The sequence below is a fragment of the Seriola aureovittata genome, chromosome 18, assembly GCF_021018895.1.
Source record: "Seriola aureovittata isolate HTS-2021-v1 ecotype China chromosome 18, ASM2101889v1, whole genome shotgun sequence".
NCBI lineage: Eukaryota > Metazoa > Chordata > Actinopteri > Carangiformes > Carangidae > Seriola > Seriola aureovittata.
In genome coordinates this window covers 22,559,323-22,577,500 of record NC_079381.1, presented here as the reverse complement: position 1 = coordinate 22,577,500, position 18,178 = coordinate 22,559,323, and the positions used below count along the sequence as shown (strand labels likewise).

The 18,178-nt window shown below is 41.6% G+C and overlaps 1 protein-coding gene across 2 annotated transcripts in view; it reads right to left on the bottom strand.

The window, feature by feature from the left end:
* ttc28 (tetratricopeptide repeat domain 28) overlaps positions 1-17,726 on the bottom strand; it is a 108,360-nt gene extending 90,634 nt beyond the window's left edge. Inside the window, exons 1-2 of one of the 2 annotated variants that reach the window (XM_056403631.1) lie at positions 17,426-17,726; positions 10,053-10,415 (exon numbers count right to left, since the gene is read on the bottom strand). In XM_056403631.1, the coding sequence (XP_056259606.1) occupies positions 10,053-10,415; positions 17,426-17,455 (393 nt within the window). In that variant the 5' untranslated portion in view covers positions 17,456-17,726. The remainder of the gene's footprint in view (positions 1-10,052; positions 10,416-17,425) is intronic. The other variant, XM_056403632.1, reaches the window with a different exon arrangement.
* Between the last annotated feature and the right edge of the window lie 452 nt (positions 17,727-18,178).

Sequence of the window (18,178 nt, the reverse complement as noted above, 5' to 3'; positions counted from 1 at the left end):
AGTTAAAGCCTCATTTTGTCACGTGACTCCAGAGACGCAGGAAGTACTGAGATCTTTCACTTCAGTAACTACAGAGATACCACAGTGACAACGCCCCTCATTCAAAATCCTAATCTTCTGATTGTCTTGATTAATCAATTAATCAGTCAATCTACGAAACATCAGACGCCAGTGAAAAATCCAGCCAGTGAACAAACACACAGGTCGTTCTTTTTCAACCCTCCGGTACGACCCACAGGAGTGTCTCCTGATGTCAGCAGGTGTACCGGACCTTGGTTGTCATGGTAACAATAACAAACACGCACTCTGTACTGAGAGCAGCCTACCTAGCTTCGTCGCCATGGTTACCACAATAACAGTCACGGGTTGGTTAGGTTTAGGTTTTAAGACAGCTATTCGAGTTAAAATAAGTACTTCCTCAACAATAGACGATCTTTGTCGTCATGGTTACAATAATGACAACGTGGTTAACTTTGTCGAACAACGTTCACGGATAATAGAAACAACGTAAACTGCCGGTTTCACACGGGAATCGAACACCGCTCTCACGTGTCATATTCATCCGTCCACCACCTCCTCACATAAGGTTTATTCTACGGTCACCGCACTTTCCCCCTTTGCTCCTGTCATAATTACTACGACCACCTGATGTCGCCTAGCAACAAAACGTAACTATGGGTCATAACAACCTGCTGCACAGACGACCTGTGGGCTCATCTCTATAGTTTTCTTGAGCCTTGTTCCTTGTTTTAACAGTCTAAAATCCTGAGATATCTGTAATGTAAGAGAAGAAAAGGCATCAGAGTCTCACATTTCAGAGGCTGAAACAAATGAAAGTTTGACATTTGTGCTTGAAAATTTATGCATAATTGCCAATAATCGACTAATTGTTGCAGCTCTAAACCTGATTTGGAAGAAAAAACTGAAATGATGAAACCTGGTGACCTTAAAATAAACCTTATGTGATAATAACATTATCTCAGAGAGCCGAGTGTTTCTGTGCGCAGTAACACTGAGGATAAACAGGAACACAGAATGAGAACAAAGCCAGCGTGGCCTCTCACTTCACCGCTCTGTAAAAGCCAGATAGATTATTTACTGCACGAACCAAATGAGCGTCGTCTCCTTTGGGAGGCAACTAAGCACAAAATCCACAATTTTGAATTTCATGTTTCAAGTGATTTTCTTCTCCTTAGACCTTTATGCTCTGTAATAAAAGAAATCAGCCACACACACACACACACACACACACACACACACACACACACACACACACACACACACACACACACACACACACACACACACACACACACACTAGTCATCTGAGTTTATAAATCCTGAGAACAATTTCACACAAGAAAAAGATAATCCATAATTTGAACCACTGTTGCCATAGTGACAGGCCGGTCCGCTCAGCGACATGAAGCACTGCAACAAGTCCGTTTAATACAGGACAACATGAGGGGGCATCCACGCAGATCTGGAGGCAAACTGACAGAAGATATCTCTCATTTTAGTTGTAGTGGAACATGAGCACGGTGCGTGAAGCATAAATAGAGTGAGGGGAGAAGAACATGGTGCCAAGATAGTTCGCTTACAGCAGAAAAATAAGATAAAAAAAAAAAGACTGATGCAAAAGTTCTAATCAGTTAGAAGCTGACCTAGAAAACCTACTTTCAACTCAGTGGCATCCCAGGATCTAGATAAAGAGCCACAGGGATACAGTTTCTTTATGTTCTGGATCTACCCCAGCGGTCTCCAAGGTGGTCGTACTGGAAACACTTCTGAAGACGTCATTTTAAAAGGATCTTTTTTTTATTTTCATTGTCAACAAATCCCATAAGAAAACCAAAACCAACAACAAATTCAAGTTAAAGCTCAGTTTTACTCGTCACTGAGCCACTCCTGAATTCACACATTTAGTTTTACAGCCAGAGACATCCCCTGTCGTCCAGCAAGAGGCCACAGTCATGCTCGTGGCTCAGTGCTTTGAGCTAAATGCTAACAGCAGCATGTTAGCAGGGGTCATCTTGAGGGAGTCGAGTAACGATGTACATGTCACTATAATAGCAGAAATAGCATTTTATAATGAAATTTTTTATTTAATTGGTTGATTTGGACTTTTCAAATTAACAGTCTGATCCAAAAACACTGAAACCTGATACTTTATGACAGATAAATATTATATTTTATCTTAACATTATATTATAGCCTGAGTAAAGCCTGTAGGTCTACCTCTTGGGCTGCAGGTGTACCCTCCACCAATCAGGGGGTAGAACAGTATTGTATATGTAGCCTGAAAAATCACTTGCTGTTGTTTGCAAAGCTTCATTTTTGTGACTTGGTCATTTTGGTGACTGGATCAAACCCGAACCTTGGTGATACTCTAGCTAGCATGCTAGCATTGCTACTTACATCATGATCTGCATTGACGCTTGTACCCTCATACCTGCTCCACTACACTACTTTCTCAAAAGTGCAGTTTATAGAACTTACACTGCTCTTATTCATCACTGCCAGCGACTTCTCAATCAGTTTGAATGATCACGGTGCTGATGTGCTGTTCTCCTGGTGGACACAGTGGGATAATGTTGTAATCGTGATGCTTTTATACCATTGTGATGAGATGAAGAGTCCAGTTGATAAACAACAAGATTGACAGGCTTGTCAGATTTATGCCGCCGTTTCATTATTTTAAGTGTGCCTCATAAAAAGGAAGACCGTAAGCCAGGATGTGAACCCTGCTTGTGTTACACACACTCCCATCACATTCCCAAAAACTCTTTGAAGCTCAAACCCAACCTCTCCCGCCTCCACCGACACCCACACAGACATCACAGGAGTCCCAAATACGTGATTGTTCATTAACCTCAACCTCTGTCTTGAAATAGCAACATACAGCCCATTATTAGTGAGTCATTCCCCCTGCTGTTTATCTCTCCTCTCTTCTTTCTGTTTTTTCTTCCTTCAGGTTTATTACTCAGAGGCCGCTCTGTTCCAAAAGCACTGAGGGGTAACCGAGAAATCCCAAGACCGACGTCAAGGACGACAAGTCCCAAATTAAAGCATGGAGCTATATGCAGCGATGAGGGACCAGTGGGCTCAGTGAAAACATGCAGCAGTTAAAGGATCATTCTGGTTTGTCACAACTTGGACCTTATTTTTATCCTCTGTGTGTTTGTTGCTTTATTTGCTTGTTTGCAGTGGGGGGGGGGGGGCGGACGACTCCAGGAATTTTTTTAATCAGTTTTCTTAAACATAGTGATATTGTGCAGGTATTTTTCAACATTTCTCTTGATCTTAATAAAAACCAGACACGAATGGTGTTGAAATCTATGACCTTGTTCAATTTGGTGCAGGTCCAGATCATCTCAATTAATCCAATGCTTTAATCATTGGCCTCCCACTTACTGCTAATTAGCAAATATTAGCATGTTAATGCGTGGAACTAAGATGGTGAACATGGTAAACATTATATCTGCATCATGTTTCCTGGCTGAAGCTCAAATGCTACTTACATAATGTTCTTTGATGCTAATACCGAACAACATTTACATCTCGTTCTCATCAAAGTAAAGGACGTCGCCTCAACAACGTCCGACAGGGTGAGAATCATGTACAGTCGGACCAACTGTTTACCCTGATTTAAATTCTGCTTGTGCTCTGGTCATTTGGTGTTCGAAGCCGGGACATAAATCCTTATCGTGTGACGTTCATTTTCACTCATTCACACTCCGACAGCGGTCACACCACACCGTCTTCAAGTCTCTCTTTCATTATCTCCCACTGCTGTTATCTTTTCTCCTTCCTCTGCAGTTCTGTTTGCAAGGACAGGCGAGGCACCAGACTGTGAGCAAGAGAGATGTACGCAGAGGGAGGATAAAGAAGGGAAAAAAAAGAAAAGAGAGAGAGAGATTCCAGTAGGACGGTTGCTGAGACAGCAGAGTTTGGTCAAGTCTGGCTGTGTGTGAGCAGATGTCTTACAGCAGCGTATGAACCAACACTGCAAGAGTGCAGAGAGGTAGGAGCGTATCTCTCGATTGATACCAGACAATTAGGCTCCACTTCTAGGCAAAATCAAAACTCATTACACTCTGCAGGCGAGAGGTAGTGCAAGTCTGGGTGTGTGTGTGTGTGTGTGTGTGTGTGTGTGTGTGTGTGTGTGTGTGTTTGTGTGTGTGTGTGAAAGAGCGAGCAGCAGGTTATTTGCTGATGTTCACGTTTCTCCATGTTATCAAATTCACTTACAGATGAGAAGCTGTGAGGTGCAGCACATCTGGCCCTGCTGCTGCTGCTGCTGTTAATGGGAGCGATAAGGTGTAGGAAAAGAAGTGAAGAAGAAAACGGGAGAGAGAATGCAGAGTGATTATAAAAACCCAGACACTTAAAGAACAATTAACACACTTCCCCTCCACAAGAGGTGACGGAGCAGCTATTAAAGCAAACACAGTATCCTATCTCTGCGGCGTCGGACAGCCTTTTAGCCGGGCTTGGATCACATGGATTGTGCATGCCTGTGAGCTGCAAAGCCTCATGTGATGTGGGTCATGGGGGGGGGGGGGGGGGGGGGGGGGGGGGGGGTGTAACAAAGGAAAAGTTGTGTTTGAGCTCCCCGTGGTTGTGACCAGGCCGTTCCCCCGGTGCACCAGTGCTGCACTCTAGTGGCTGCATCGGAAACACATCCTTTTCATTTCAATGTGACTCATTATAACAGATTTGGTAATGATTTATTTTGCAGATCCTGAAAACGTCTGCAAAGTTTCCTGGAAAGACGTAGAAGACATTTGGAGCTAATTACAGGGTGAAATCAAGAAAAGTGATCTGAATCAGATTTTCTTCCTGCAGGGCTGCAACTAACTATTACTTTTGTTATATATTAACCGCTTGATTTTGTTTGTTTTTTGATTAACTGATTGATTGTTTGGTCTATAAAATGTCAGAAAATAACTAGAGCCCAAGATGACATTTACAAATGTCTTATTTTATCCAACTAACAGTCCAAACCCCAAAGATATTCAATTTAAAATGATATAAAATCTTCACATCTGCATCACAATTGGCTAATTGATAAAACAGTTCATTCTTGCATCCCAGAGCTCAAAGCGACGTCTTCAAATTGCTCGTTCTTTGTCCGAGAAACAGTTAAAACCCAAAGAGATTCAGTTTACAATGAAAGCAGACAATAAACCCACATTTAAGAGGCTGGCACAGACAGATTTTTGTCATTTTGTTGCTTCAAAAGTGACTCAAACAATCGATCAATTATCGAAATAGTTGACAACTGCGTGAGAGACTAATAACTGCAGCTCTGAGTTGTTTGAGGCTGATTTGAAGAGTTCTGAAGAGAACATACAAAAACAACTAAATCCAACGGGCACATGCACAAAAGCCGAAGTGGAGCAGACAAAGTGAAATATCTCCCTGTTGGAAACTCACTCTGCTCACATGGTCTGCAGTAAGTCCTGGATTACCCTACTGACCCAGACTGAGTTCTCAATGACACAATTTCGGATGTAGCACAAACTCTCCAGAGAACATTACAATCAGATCGTCAGAGTCCCGCTCAAGTCATGGGGTCTTAAATTCGTCCGACCAGGGAGAAACCCAAACCTGAGCACACTGAATCTTTTCACTTCTTTAAATCACATTACAATGTAAACTCTGTCATGTGGAGAACCTTCCCAAACCGGCCATTTTAGGCCCCCGAGTCCCACTTAAAGGGACGGGACTCTGTGCTTTCTCCGCCCGTATGTCAGTAATATTTTAGCAGCATGTGGTTACAGAGTAGTTTCTTAATGACAGGGGAAGCCTGAGCGGTGCGGGGCCAGCTCCGCGGCCTTCTGCGTAAACAGGCGTAGCTGGCTGCCATCTGGTTGGCTTCCACTTCAGAGCGGAGAGCCCGTCGTCGTTTACTGATCATCTGCACTGATTCCAGCTACAACTCCCACAGCAGAATATTCAGGAACAGTTTAGGACAGGCCACACGATTAAAGGCCCACTTCACCCAACTTACAGAAAAAAAAACTTCCTCTCGTTTACTTCTACAAAGAGTCGAGCCGTTCAGATTGTTAAGATTTTGATTTATTTGTCTCTGAGATTTCTGTCTCTACTCCGGTGTAATGAAGGTGAAAGAAATTCAACATCATTTTCTCTTTCCAAAAATGGCGTCCCTGTTTTCACTGGGGCTGTTTCTTCTGTAGACGTATGATGAAAACTGTTCCCAGAGAGGTTTGTGAATCAACCTGAGCAACCAAAAACAGCAACTCACAAGTATTCACAACATCAAATACTCTGACTATTACTTCCTTGATGAAGCTATTAATGTTTTTTTGCTCTATTAATGTAAATAAAATTAGGAAAATTGTGGTGAGAGGCGAAGATGACATCTTCAAATGTCTAATTTTGTTGGAACAACAGTGAAAAAGTCAAAGATGTTCTATGTACAGTGATGTAAAACTAATACTCAGATTTGAGACACTGGAACCATCAAATTTTGGGCATTTTTTCCTTGAAACATAAAAAACAACTGATTGAAAGTCATTGATTAATTTTCTGTTCATTGACTAATCAATTAATCCACTAATTATTTCGGCTTTCAAAATTTGAGCCATGTTAAAACCTGGAGACATAAAACCAAATCTGTTTTTCATGGCTAGTTATCAGCTTAATGTTCTTGGTAAGGAGCAATCTCTACACAAGGTCCATTTAGGAGCTGCTCTGGAGCTTTCGACTGCTTCACACGGTCTTCATCATCATCATCATCATCTCGCAGTGATGAACCCACAGAGAAATATCACCCGAATCTTTTAACGTCTTCTGAGTTGGTGGGGACCAGAAACTGAGGGTGAATATGAGACTTAAATTGATGGTGTGGACACAAACATGACTACAAATAAATGACAATGTTAATCTGTGTCAACACAATGTGTAAATAAGCAATATTGTTTTTAACAATCTCTAACTTTTGGTCACCCTGTCCTTAAATTTGTGGCTGAGGGTGAATTGTCCAAAAACGGAGCGAACTCGGACACGCTACTTTATCTTGAAGCAGATCTGGTGCCATCCATCTGCTGTTGTGCCTCTTTTCTCGGACATGAGAGGCCCAAACAGACGTCTTTATTTGTGGGACCAAAGAGTGAAGCAGTTTGTGTGCAGAAGCAAGAGTTTCCCAGACTGCTAAAGGCTTAGGAATCTGAATAAATGCACCTGTGTGGCAGTAAAAAGGCTTTTTGAAAGTACCTAACAACTTAACAAAAAAACACACAGAGCGAGTGCGCGGCTGACAGCAAACATTCATACACAAAACAGTCAGGTCTGTCGGAGAGAGAGAAAGGCTTTCGCTCCTGCAGCAGTTTTACTTCAGTGAACTGACTTCATTTGAATCACAAAGGAACAAAAGGCTTTCTCAAAAAGCTTTGCGCTGAATGCAACGACAGAAAAGATAAAGCTGCACAAAAACAACATGAAAACACCATCAAAATGCAAAGAAGTTTTGTCATTCTGAACTATGTTGTTATCCAGATAAGCACACAAACATATGCGACTTTTGACCAGTTACACCCCTCTGTTCCCATGACCGTGTGTGTGTGTGTGTGTGTGTGTGTGTGTGCCTGCGATACAGTGAGTGTGTGTTTGAGACTGTTGTGCCAACAGAGAAGTCGACAGGGGCAGCAATGGGACAAACTGTGGGAGGTAGAACAGAAAAGGAGAGAAGAAAAGAGAGGAGAGCGAAGCCGGCCGGCTGAAGAGCAGAAAGAGAGAAGTGAAGCAGAAGTAAACGTCGCTCTCAGAGAGACTCTCTCTTATTGGTAGTTCATTAGTCTTGACCTTGCCTTTGACCCACGGTGAATGCTGCAGCAAGCTCACTGCTATGACACCGCCACTATACAAGCCACACAAACACACACACACACACACACCCACACACACAAACACACACACACACACACACACACACACACACACAAAGGAATGCTGCTTCTGTTATTGTCTTTAAGTGCCAAACTCAGGCCAAGGCCTAGCCAGGGTTTCAAAAACAAAATAACAGCCGTGCGAAGCTCTGTCTCACACACACACACACACACACACACACACACACACACACACAAACACACTGACATATACACACCCAAACACCACTTCCGTCCATTCTCTCTCACAGAGAAAGGAAGCCGAGTCGAGCTGGCCGGGCCCCAGTCGTCCAGACAGAGGCAGCCTGGCAAACCCTGTCTCATGCCTGCCTGCTTCCCCGCTCTGAATGGCTTTCAAAGACTCTCCGAGCCCTCGCCATCCTTCACTTCTCCCCTCGCTGCTGACTGTGTCGGTGGATGTAAAGGGCCACTTCAAGTGTGAAGGAGAAGAACCTGATGCAGTTTCCAGACGTTCGTTTATCTGCTAAATGTGGCGGAAATGTGAAACACTGCACTTTTTAATACGACTCATTCTCTCTCACACGTCACTGAACCTGCCTCACACCACTGGAAATTAAAACCATATAGTCATGAAACTTCACAGGCGTTGAAGATAAAAATGCTCTATCGCGGTATCTATAATATATCAATGAGGGGAGGCTAAATAAGTGAAACACCTCTGTATGATGCAATACAGCAAGTCTGCATTCATTTTCTATGAGAAAAGAGGATTCTGAGAAAACAGGCAACAAGAAACCGACTAGAGATACATGAAAAGAAAGGAGTTGAAAGTTGGAATATTTAAATTTTATGTAAATGAGGAGGTCCTCGGCAGTTTCCAAAAAAAACAACCAAAGAGAAAGCGATGCAGCGGCGGGAATTAGAAAAACCATCAACTGCACTTTCTGGAATTCCACTATTGTACGACCTAAATGCCCCTGAGGTTACAGATACAAACAAACATGAAGTTTGTTTGGTCCAAAAGTCACGTAAACTCCTCAAGAACGCTGTTGTTTATGTGTTTGCTAACGTACAAGCTGCTTGCTAGCTTGAAAGCATTAATATACAAAATCAAAAATCAAGAAAATTACATGTTATTGAATCAAACATAACCCATGAGTTTAACTGAAATCATGTTATAGAATCGAGGTTTTTCTTCATGTGCGTTGCCTCTGCAGCCTCCCATGACGTGAAAGTGCCCACAGCAACAACACAAGAAGAAGTGGCGGCCATGATGACACATGCAATGTTTACCTCCAGCTGTTCGTCTCTGTAATACGACCAGAGATGATACCACAGCATGACAAACTGAAAGTTGAGAAACTTCAGTCTATATTTTTATATCGCCCAACCTTACATCTCTCTCTGATGATGTACGGTTAGAGAACACACTGACACACTCTTACATCAGCACCAACACCGTCTCCTTGTTTGGCTCCGTCACTGTCATCACACTGCGTCTGCCAACACCAGCATATTTACAGGGATATCTCATTATGCTGAGTTAAATGTGTACGCTGTCCTTTTCAAACGCACTCATCAAACAAAGAAAGACTGTACGGCACAAGCTTTACATTACGCTCTAAAGGCACAACATGGGGACCGCAGCGGCTAAATAGCAGGCTTGTGTTCAGCTGCCGTACACCGGTAACAATCAAAAGTTTAGCCAAACAAGCTGTCTGACAGGATCTGGGATGGAGAGAGGGGAAATGAGGACTTGCTTCTTTCTGTGCAGCCAGTTAAAGATTGTCGGCTCTAACTTGGCAAAACCACAGGAAAGAAAAGCTGTGATTATTTCCAGCAACAGGTGATCAAAGATACTTCAACATGCTGACCTGTACATGAACTCCTGACAAACAGAGAGGAAGCCAACAGAGAGGGTAACATATTGATTATAAAGGTTTATAATTAGCTGTATTCCCTCTGCTCCATGTAGACGTACAGTAGATGTAGCTTTAATGAGATGATTTTGAGAGGCAGGCAAGTGAAGAACCCATTCAAACATCCATCACACATCCATCTAACCATCTACTTAATGGACACATCCACTCTTCTGCTCCATAAAACCCATTCCCCACTCTTAGCTGCAGTGCTTTCATCACGCTGTGTGATTTAGCAACAAGGGGTCAAAGCTCTTACCTTGGGCCATTTGGGATTGATGACACGTGCTTTGACCGCGTCGTCCAGAGCCGTGCTGTACTGACCCAGTCTGAGATAGGCGGCCGAGCGGTTACTGTACAGGATGCAGTTTTGGGGGTCAGCAGTCAGGGCCTCGCTGTACAGACGCACAGCCAGGGCGTACTCCCCCTGCTGGCAGGCCTGGTTACTGCGACGCACGCGCTCCAGGAACTCCGCTTTGCTCAGGCCGGGGGGGGTGCAGCCGGACGGTCGCTCTGTCCTTTTCAACGTCGGGGCTGAAGGCATCACAGGGGAGGAAGAGGAGGAGGATGACGAAGGAGGGTTGGTGGTCCTGCTGGTGGAGCGAGAACCAAACAGGGAGAACTGGGGAGCAGAAGGGGAGGGAGAGGAGAGACTGGTTAAATGTTACTTCATTCAAAAAGATTTCCTTGTTCCAGCTTCTCATATCTGAGGATTTTCTGCTTTTCTCCGTCTTATATCATTGTAAAATCAATATCTTTGGTTCTTGGATAATTGGTCGATTCTAGGAGAATTTGATATTTTCACCAATTTATTTTTACTTTTCCCAAACGTCACAACCAAAACAACCAGAAGATTAATTCCACACTTAATTCTTATATTATTTGAAATTTGTTTAAATTTTTATGGTTTTATTTCATGTAATTTTGTAGATGTTGGTGTTGTATGTTGTATAATCATCAGTACTGTTTGACTAGTTTGGAAACTGGGCCTCGGCCTTCGTCATACGGAAGTAGGCTTGGTTTCATCTGAACTGGGTTGGAAGAACGTCCTGAACATCATTCCAGCACCTTCAATTAGTAATAGTAAATAGTAGAAAATAATTCTGACTGGTAGTTTCATACATAATAATGTGGGTCGGTGAACCTTCAGAAAAATCCATCCCTTTGTGCCTGTCATTTTGGGTGCGCATGAGAGCGGGCTGCGTACGTGTCACTTAAAAGGTCAGATTGATCAAATTACATGAGAAATAAAAAATAAGTTTCAACAGACAAATGAATTGTGGTTTTGGCTGCTGTTACACAAGTAAAGAAAACATCTTCTTGCAAACAGAATCCTGCCCAGGACGACACAGAAACTGCAGCAGCCTCATTTGCATGATATGATCGTGTAGTTCCTGGCAAATGGGACACCAAAGTGCTGCGTGCACTTTTCTCTCCTGCTCGGTGGTAACAGCTCAAATTCCTCAGAGAGATGGAGAGAGAAAGGAGGAGAGTCAGGCAGAGACTCAGGCAGTCAGATGAGGGTTTTGTTCTTCTCCTTCGTTTCTGTCACACCCGCTGAAACTTTGTGTAAAATGTGCGCACTGAGGTTAGCTCGCTGCAGCTTTAACGTTGAACCGATGCCTCCCTCCCTGATCTGGTGTTTCCAAATTTGTCCTTTCACCAGAGCTTACACCAAGGCCTTCATTATATCTCTCTATTCCCGCTCTCTCTCTCTCTCTCTCTCTCTCTCTCTCTCTCTCTGACACACACACACACAAACACACACTGAAATGTTTGGATACACACTTCAAATATGTAGACTGGAGGGATTCCGAAAAACTTGCAAATGCATCATCCAACAGCTTTGAGTGAGAAGCAAGAGCATAACGCTGTTTGGAAAGGCAATGGAAATAGATTTGAAATAAACTGCAAGAAAAAAAAATGTCTGGCAGTCTCACACCATCAAGTCTGTGAAGATTCGGGTCATTTTACATTAACACTGGACAGCTGCTACTTTTTGTACCATTTCGACGACAAAAAGTTGGAGTGTAGTTTAGGTTTATTTCATATTTTTTAAACGTTAAGGGAGGTGAGGAGGGAACGAGCTGAGGCAAAGATACTGTGTGAGGTGAAAGGGACAGGTGCATGCAGGTGTTGTAAAACTACAGTATGTAATATAAAGAGTGTATTTAGTCCAGAACAACTTGTAGGATTTCTTCTATTGGACACACAGCAGATTTACACGAGACCAAACAACACATCAAACGTCTCCATCTTGGCTCATCAAGTGAGCTGCAAAACATAATAACATCTCGAGTTCTCAAGTCCATTTAACATTCACTGTTTACCTAATGGCATTCTTAATTAAGTGTGTCTCTCACAGATGGGGATGTGATTCATTTTGTAAACAGTGGAGCTGCAGGCTGTTAATTGTGAGATTTAGGTGTGTTTTTTGTCACTGATCCTGGCACAGCCTTTGTAAACAGTGAGGTCAACAGTGAATGGATTAAAAAAATATCCAAAATAAAAGACGCTTAAAATCTTCTGCTTGGATCTGTTTTTCACGTTATTTATGCAATTAGTCGTTCCACTAAATTACCTGCAAGTTGAACTTAAATTAGAAGTTGTTTCACAAAGGAAATTCTTCCAGATATGAAACACTCAAATTATTAAAGGTACTTTCTCAGATTTGTCTTGTCTCGTCTCTGGAAGGGAAATTACAGACAATTTACTTCCAAATATACAAATTATTTCAAAGCCTTCTCCACACTGTGAGAAATAAAATTCTGGTTGAGAAACATTGAATTTTTCATGTATTATTTTATATATTTGAATTAGGAGTCATCAAATCTAAATATTCTGAGTCTAAAAATACTAAAAACAGCTGTTTTTGGTATTAGCTACAGCCCGGAGGAGTACTGCTCAATCCACAATTCACCGTCTTCTGACAGAGCTCATTTTTCAGCTGTTCTCTCCAGCATGCCATCACCATTCATGAATGTGCCATGTTGTTATGAAACACTTGTTCAAATATGACGAGTGTGATATGAAGCAGAGCTTGTTTAACGTGTTACCAGGGCTGTGTTTGCAGAAATAAACAAAGACGGCCACATATCATGAGTGTGGAACTTATGCGTAAATCTCTGAGCCTATTACTATTGAGTACAGTTAATAGAGCACATGAAGAAAAGTGAGTGGGGGGAGTTTAGTGTGGACTCTTGTAATCACACGGTTTACTTTACAGATTTCACAGAGCTGGTTATGTACGCTGTTGTGTTCTCTAAACAGAGGCCTGACTTCGCTGAAGCCTCTCCTCGGTGTTGCGTGGGAGCACCTGAACACAAACTGCAAACGGTTTGTAAGAGCTGAAGTCACGTTTCTGAGGCAAAGTGAAAACTGGAAAATGAGAGAGTGGAGTTAATAACCTAAGCATATAGTACAATACTGTACTCAAGTACGATTTTGAGGTACTTGTATTTTATTTGAGTAATTCCACTTTATGCTACTTTATACTTGTACATTTTGGAAGCAAAATATTGCCAGCTGTGACTAACAGTTACTTTGCAACTTCAAATTAATAATACAAACTGGTAAATTATTATCTAATATTATAAATCAAGCCACACAGCGGTAAATAAAATAGTCTGAAATGTCCTGCTGTATGATGAATAGTATATTTTCATTCCTTCAAAATACATTTTGAATGCAGTGCTTCTTCTTTGAGTGAGTCTTGGCCAAAATGGCGTCATAAAGATGACACACAAACTGACACCGAACACTAAAAAAAGGAGGAAAAACAAGAGATGCACTGATTGGAGTCACTTGATTAGTATCAGTGCTGATACTGACCTAATTAAATGGATCTGCAAGACTTTATGGCTCCACATCAACGGGTCTTCATTCAGCTCTGTTCATTGATGCTTACGTTACCGTAGATACTACGCCGCGTTCTGCTTTTGCTTCACAATAAATAAATGTGAAGGCAAAGACAAGCCTTTATTCTGAAATTTTGTTTTTACTTAACCTTTATTTAAGCAGGAAGTCCCTTGAGATTAAAATCTCTTTTTCAGAGGAGACCTGGAAAATAACATTTGCAGTTTGGTGACGTAAGATTTACTCTATAAAGTTTATCTAAAACTAGATTTAGACATTTTGAGCTTAATAAAAGGAAAACAGCTCAGTGAACCTTTAGAGAGCTGGAGTTAAAAACACGCTGTGGAGGAGCTGCGTTGCTAAGCAGTGTGGTTGTGGTTGACAAGCAAACAGATGGAAGAAAAGCACAGGTGAAGTGGTCTGGTGAAGATGTGCAGAAGCATGTAATTATGTTCAGTGAAGCCTCTTCCACCTCAGTCTGTTTTTGGAACGTCTCTGTCTGAACACAACACCAGTGATCCTACCACTACAACTGTGTGTGTGTCACATGTATAAGAACTGTTGAATGCGATGGTGTGTCTGTTGTTATGAGGCCGTAATTAAAATTAGTGCAGACGTAAAATAGATGGTGTATGAACATTCACACTTTACGTTTCAGAATTTAGATACGGTCTCATGTTTCCTTTTACACTAAACAATGATTTAATTAAATTGGGGGGGGGGGGTTGAGTTTGGCTGATGAAAGCAATATCGAGGAAGAGAAAATTTGGATTGGAAATGCATCAAACACATTGGAAATGACTGCATTTCTCTCTACTAGGAACAAAACCAGTAGATATTACATGAAAACAACTGCAAATTGCCCATTTCAGTCCTTAAAATGTTCTTCCATGGATTTGAATTAGGACGTTGATGTATTTTTCACTCAACTCGTCCTTTTCCAAACCACATGCGTGTGCAGTCAGCTTCATCAGGATGTGATTTGATTCGTTGTGTCACCTGTCTGTGATGTTTGATATTGCAGGTGCAGTTATTACCACATGCACACACACACACACACACACACAAAATGTACATGCAAAACAGTTGACAAGTTGACAGCACTACGTCGCTCAGCAGGACGTTTCCACTGACAGTTTGTTATCGAAAGTGTCACTGCTGACATATGTATTTGCACTACAACACACACACACACACACACACACACACACACACACACACACACACACACACACACACACACAAAACAGACACAAATTATAGAAAAAATGTTAGGGTGTGTGAACAGAAGTTTGCACAGGAAAGAGTTCAAGTTGGAGGAACAACCCCATTCTCTCTCTCTCACACACACACACACACACACACACACACACACACACACACACACACACACACACACACACAAAAGGACCAAAAAAAGACAGGAACACAACATGAATATCCTGTGCAAGTCATTCCAATATCACACACACACACACACGCACACACACACACACACGCACACGCACACACACACACACACACCACACACACACACACACACACACGCACTTCCCCTGTCTCCTGTCTTACTACTCCCAGCCGCCTTTTTCAGTCCAGGTCAAAGGGAGTACATTCCTGGAGAACAACACACACACACACACACACACACACACACACACACACACACACACACACACACACACACACCACACACACACACACACACACACACACACACACACAGACAGACAGACTTACACTGCGGGGCTGAATACCTGAAGGAGGAAATTGTGTCCCTCAGCGTGAACCTTTGTTCTTTTAATATAAGTCATGTTGTAGGTGAAGCATCGAGACAACAAGCTCTTATTAACTGCAGCCACATACAACATATGACGCCATGATGTTAGCTGAGAAGAAAGTTGATCTATTTATATTGTACATTTGTATGAGGTCAAGACTAAAGTTAACATGTTTTTAGCATCAGTCAGTGTTATGGCTCTACATGAGCAGAATGAAAGAATTATGGCCTGACTGATATTACAGTGGATTAGAGTTGAAAATTAGTCAATCAACTGATTAGCTGAGCGACAGAAAATTAATCTGCAACTATTCTGGTAATTAATTAATTGTTAGGTTTTTTTTTTTTAGAGCAAAACTCCCTGGTCTCTTCTAGTTTCAGCTCCTCAGATGTGAATATTTATTTGCTTTTCTTTGTCATATTTGATAGTTAACTGAACATTTTGGAGTTTTCAACCGTTGGTTGGATTAAACGAGCATTTTCAAAACCTCAAAAATCACCTCAGTGTCAGAGAAACTTTAATTTTTCAGTATTTTCTGAGATTTAATATCATTCAAACAATTAATTAACTGAAAAAACAGCTGGCAGATTAATCGATAATGAAAGTTGTGTATCAATAATACTGACTGTACCGAACTGGACATTTTACAGTTGAACCTGTCATTGCCCTCTGGAGGACAAACTTTGTAATGGTGATACTTAAAGCTGTAACTAACACTCAATAAATCTGATTATTTTCCTTCAAAACCTGATTAATCCCTTTGTCTTACAAATGTAATGTTGTCTGCAATGACTTCTCAAAGTGTGTTGTTTATTTCCAACCAATAGTCCATTCTCAAAGATATTCGATTTACAATGATTTAAAACAGAGAAAAGCAGCTAATGTTCAAATTGGAAAAACTGCAACCAATTCATTCTTTAAGTTTTGGATTGATAAATTACTTAACAATTTGTCAAAATAATTGGCATTGGATTTTCTGTCAGTCGACTAATCACTTTCAGTTTATGGTGTAAAAAGACAAACTTTAACAGTGACATTGTCAATCACCCACCGGCCAACATCATACACAGATACTGATAAACACACTTTCAGCTAATATTTCAGTCTCTAAAAAGAATCAGTTCCTAAACCTCTGATACACACTTCCCTCCGCGATGCCTTTTACTTTGCTGCTTTTCAGGTTACTTCTTTTTCTGGAATAAAGACTGAGGAAATTCGAGGTCTGCGCCAGCTCTCAGATCTTTGAAATTCAGGCATTCCTGTTAGTCACTGCTTATTATCAATAAACAACATGCAATAAATGTAACTGTACTATACTATTCTGTTTTATTGTATGTGTCTTTTTATATTGCTTGTGTTTCTTTTATATTTTTGTTTTAATGCATTTTTAAGTCTTTTGTAAAGTAGTTTACCTTGTTGTTGAAAGTTGAAATGCAAATGAATGAACCTTGTCTCACCTTCTTTAACTCTTTTAATCTATTTAATGAGGATAGTGTTTGATATATTTGATTTTGGCTGCTTTTCAGCTATAATTAAATCAAATTAATGAATTAAATAAAATCATTAAATTGTATTAAATGACCCCTATCTTTTGACTGTTAAGTCGTAGCTAACACCGACTTAACAAGGTGACATCCTCAGGCATAAGTGAAGGGTTAAGAGGGTTTTCAAAGCAGATGGAAGTGGAGTGGAAAAGTTGCTTTGCAGTGACCCCATCGTGCAGCCTCCTCTGCAGCCTGACAGAAATCAGATGGCAGCTGTGTGTAATCTCCTAACAGTAGTTTCAAAATAAATCCTACAGGATGGAAACTCATGATGAGCTGTGAGCTGCCTGTTTGTCTGTAAACTGTCACACTGTTAGAATTTGTGCAAACGGGCTTTCTTTCTTTTTCCTCAGCCTCCCGTAGGTTACACTGCCACCCAGACCGATCACAACAGCGGATCGTGACATCTGTGAAACCACTAAATAAGTCATTGGTTTTTCCACTGGCCTTACCTTTTCTTTCCTCGTTCTTTGCTTTTCCATCTCTGTCTGCTAAATCCGGCGACAGCGGCTCCAAACTTTCATCCCACAGCTGCAGAGAAGCAGGACAGGAAAACACTCAGCCACCATCCAAAACAATACAAGCCCTGAAGTTCACTGAAGCTTATCCAGAGTCTACTGCGCTTTGAATAACCGATGAAGTTAAGATGGGGAGACTCGTGTGCTATGTCGCGATCCTCCACAGTTTTTCCTGAGGAAAGTTAATCCAGAGTAAGTGCGCCATGTTCCCACAGCCGATCCTCTCCCCTTAGCGGAATTTTTGTCCGGTGAGAGGCGGGGATCCGGTCGGCTCCATGGCTGCAGCCTTCAGCAAGGTTTCAATTACATTTTCATGACATCAGAGAGGAGTTGAGTTACCTGACAGATATTCATTACAACAGGCCTGTACGCACTGTTACCGTGACAGTGTGGTGAGTTAGGAGGAGTTTAAAAGTAATGGTACTTTATTTGTGGAATAAATGCTCAGTTTATCATGGTTTTTAACTTTTATTGGGATTCAAACAAACAATAATTAAACACATGGAACATATGTTGTATAAATGACAGGAAGCAAATATTCCCCAGCTGTGTTTTTCTGTTTTGAAATGTTCTGTAGACTATCGTCAATGCCACTAGATGCCGCACTGGATCAACAGCATCTCAGACCAAAACAAATGTTCCGCCGGTCACAACCCCCCTCACCCTCCCTTTAATTCCTCAGTCAGC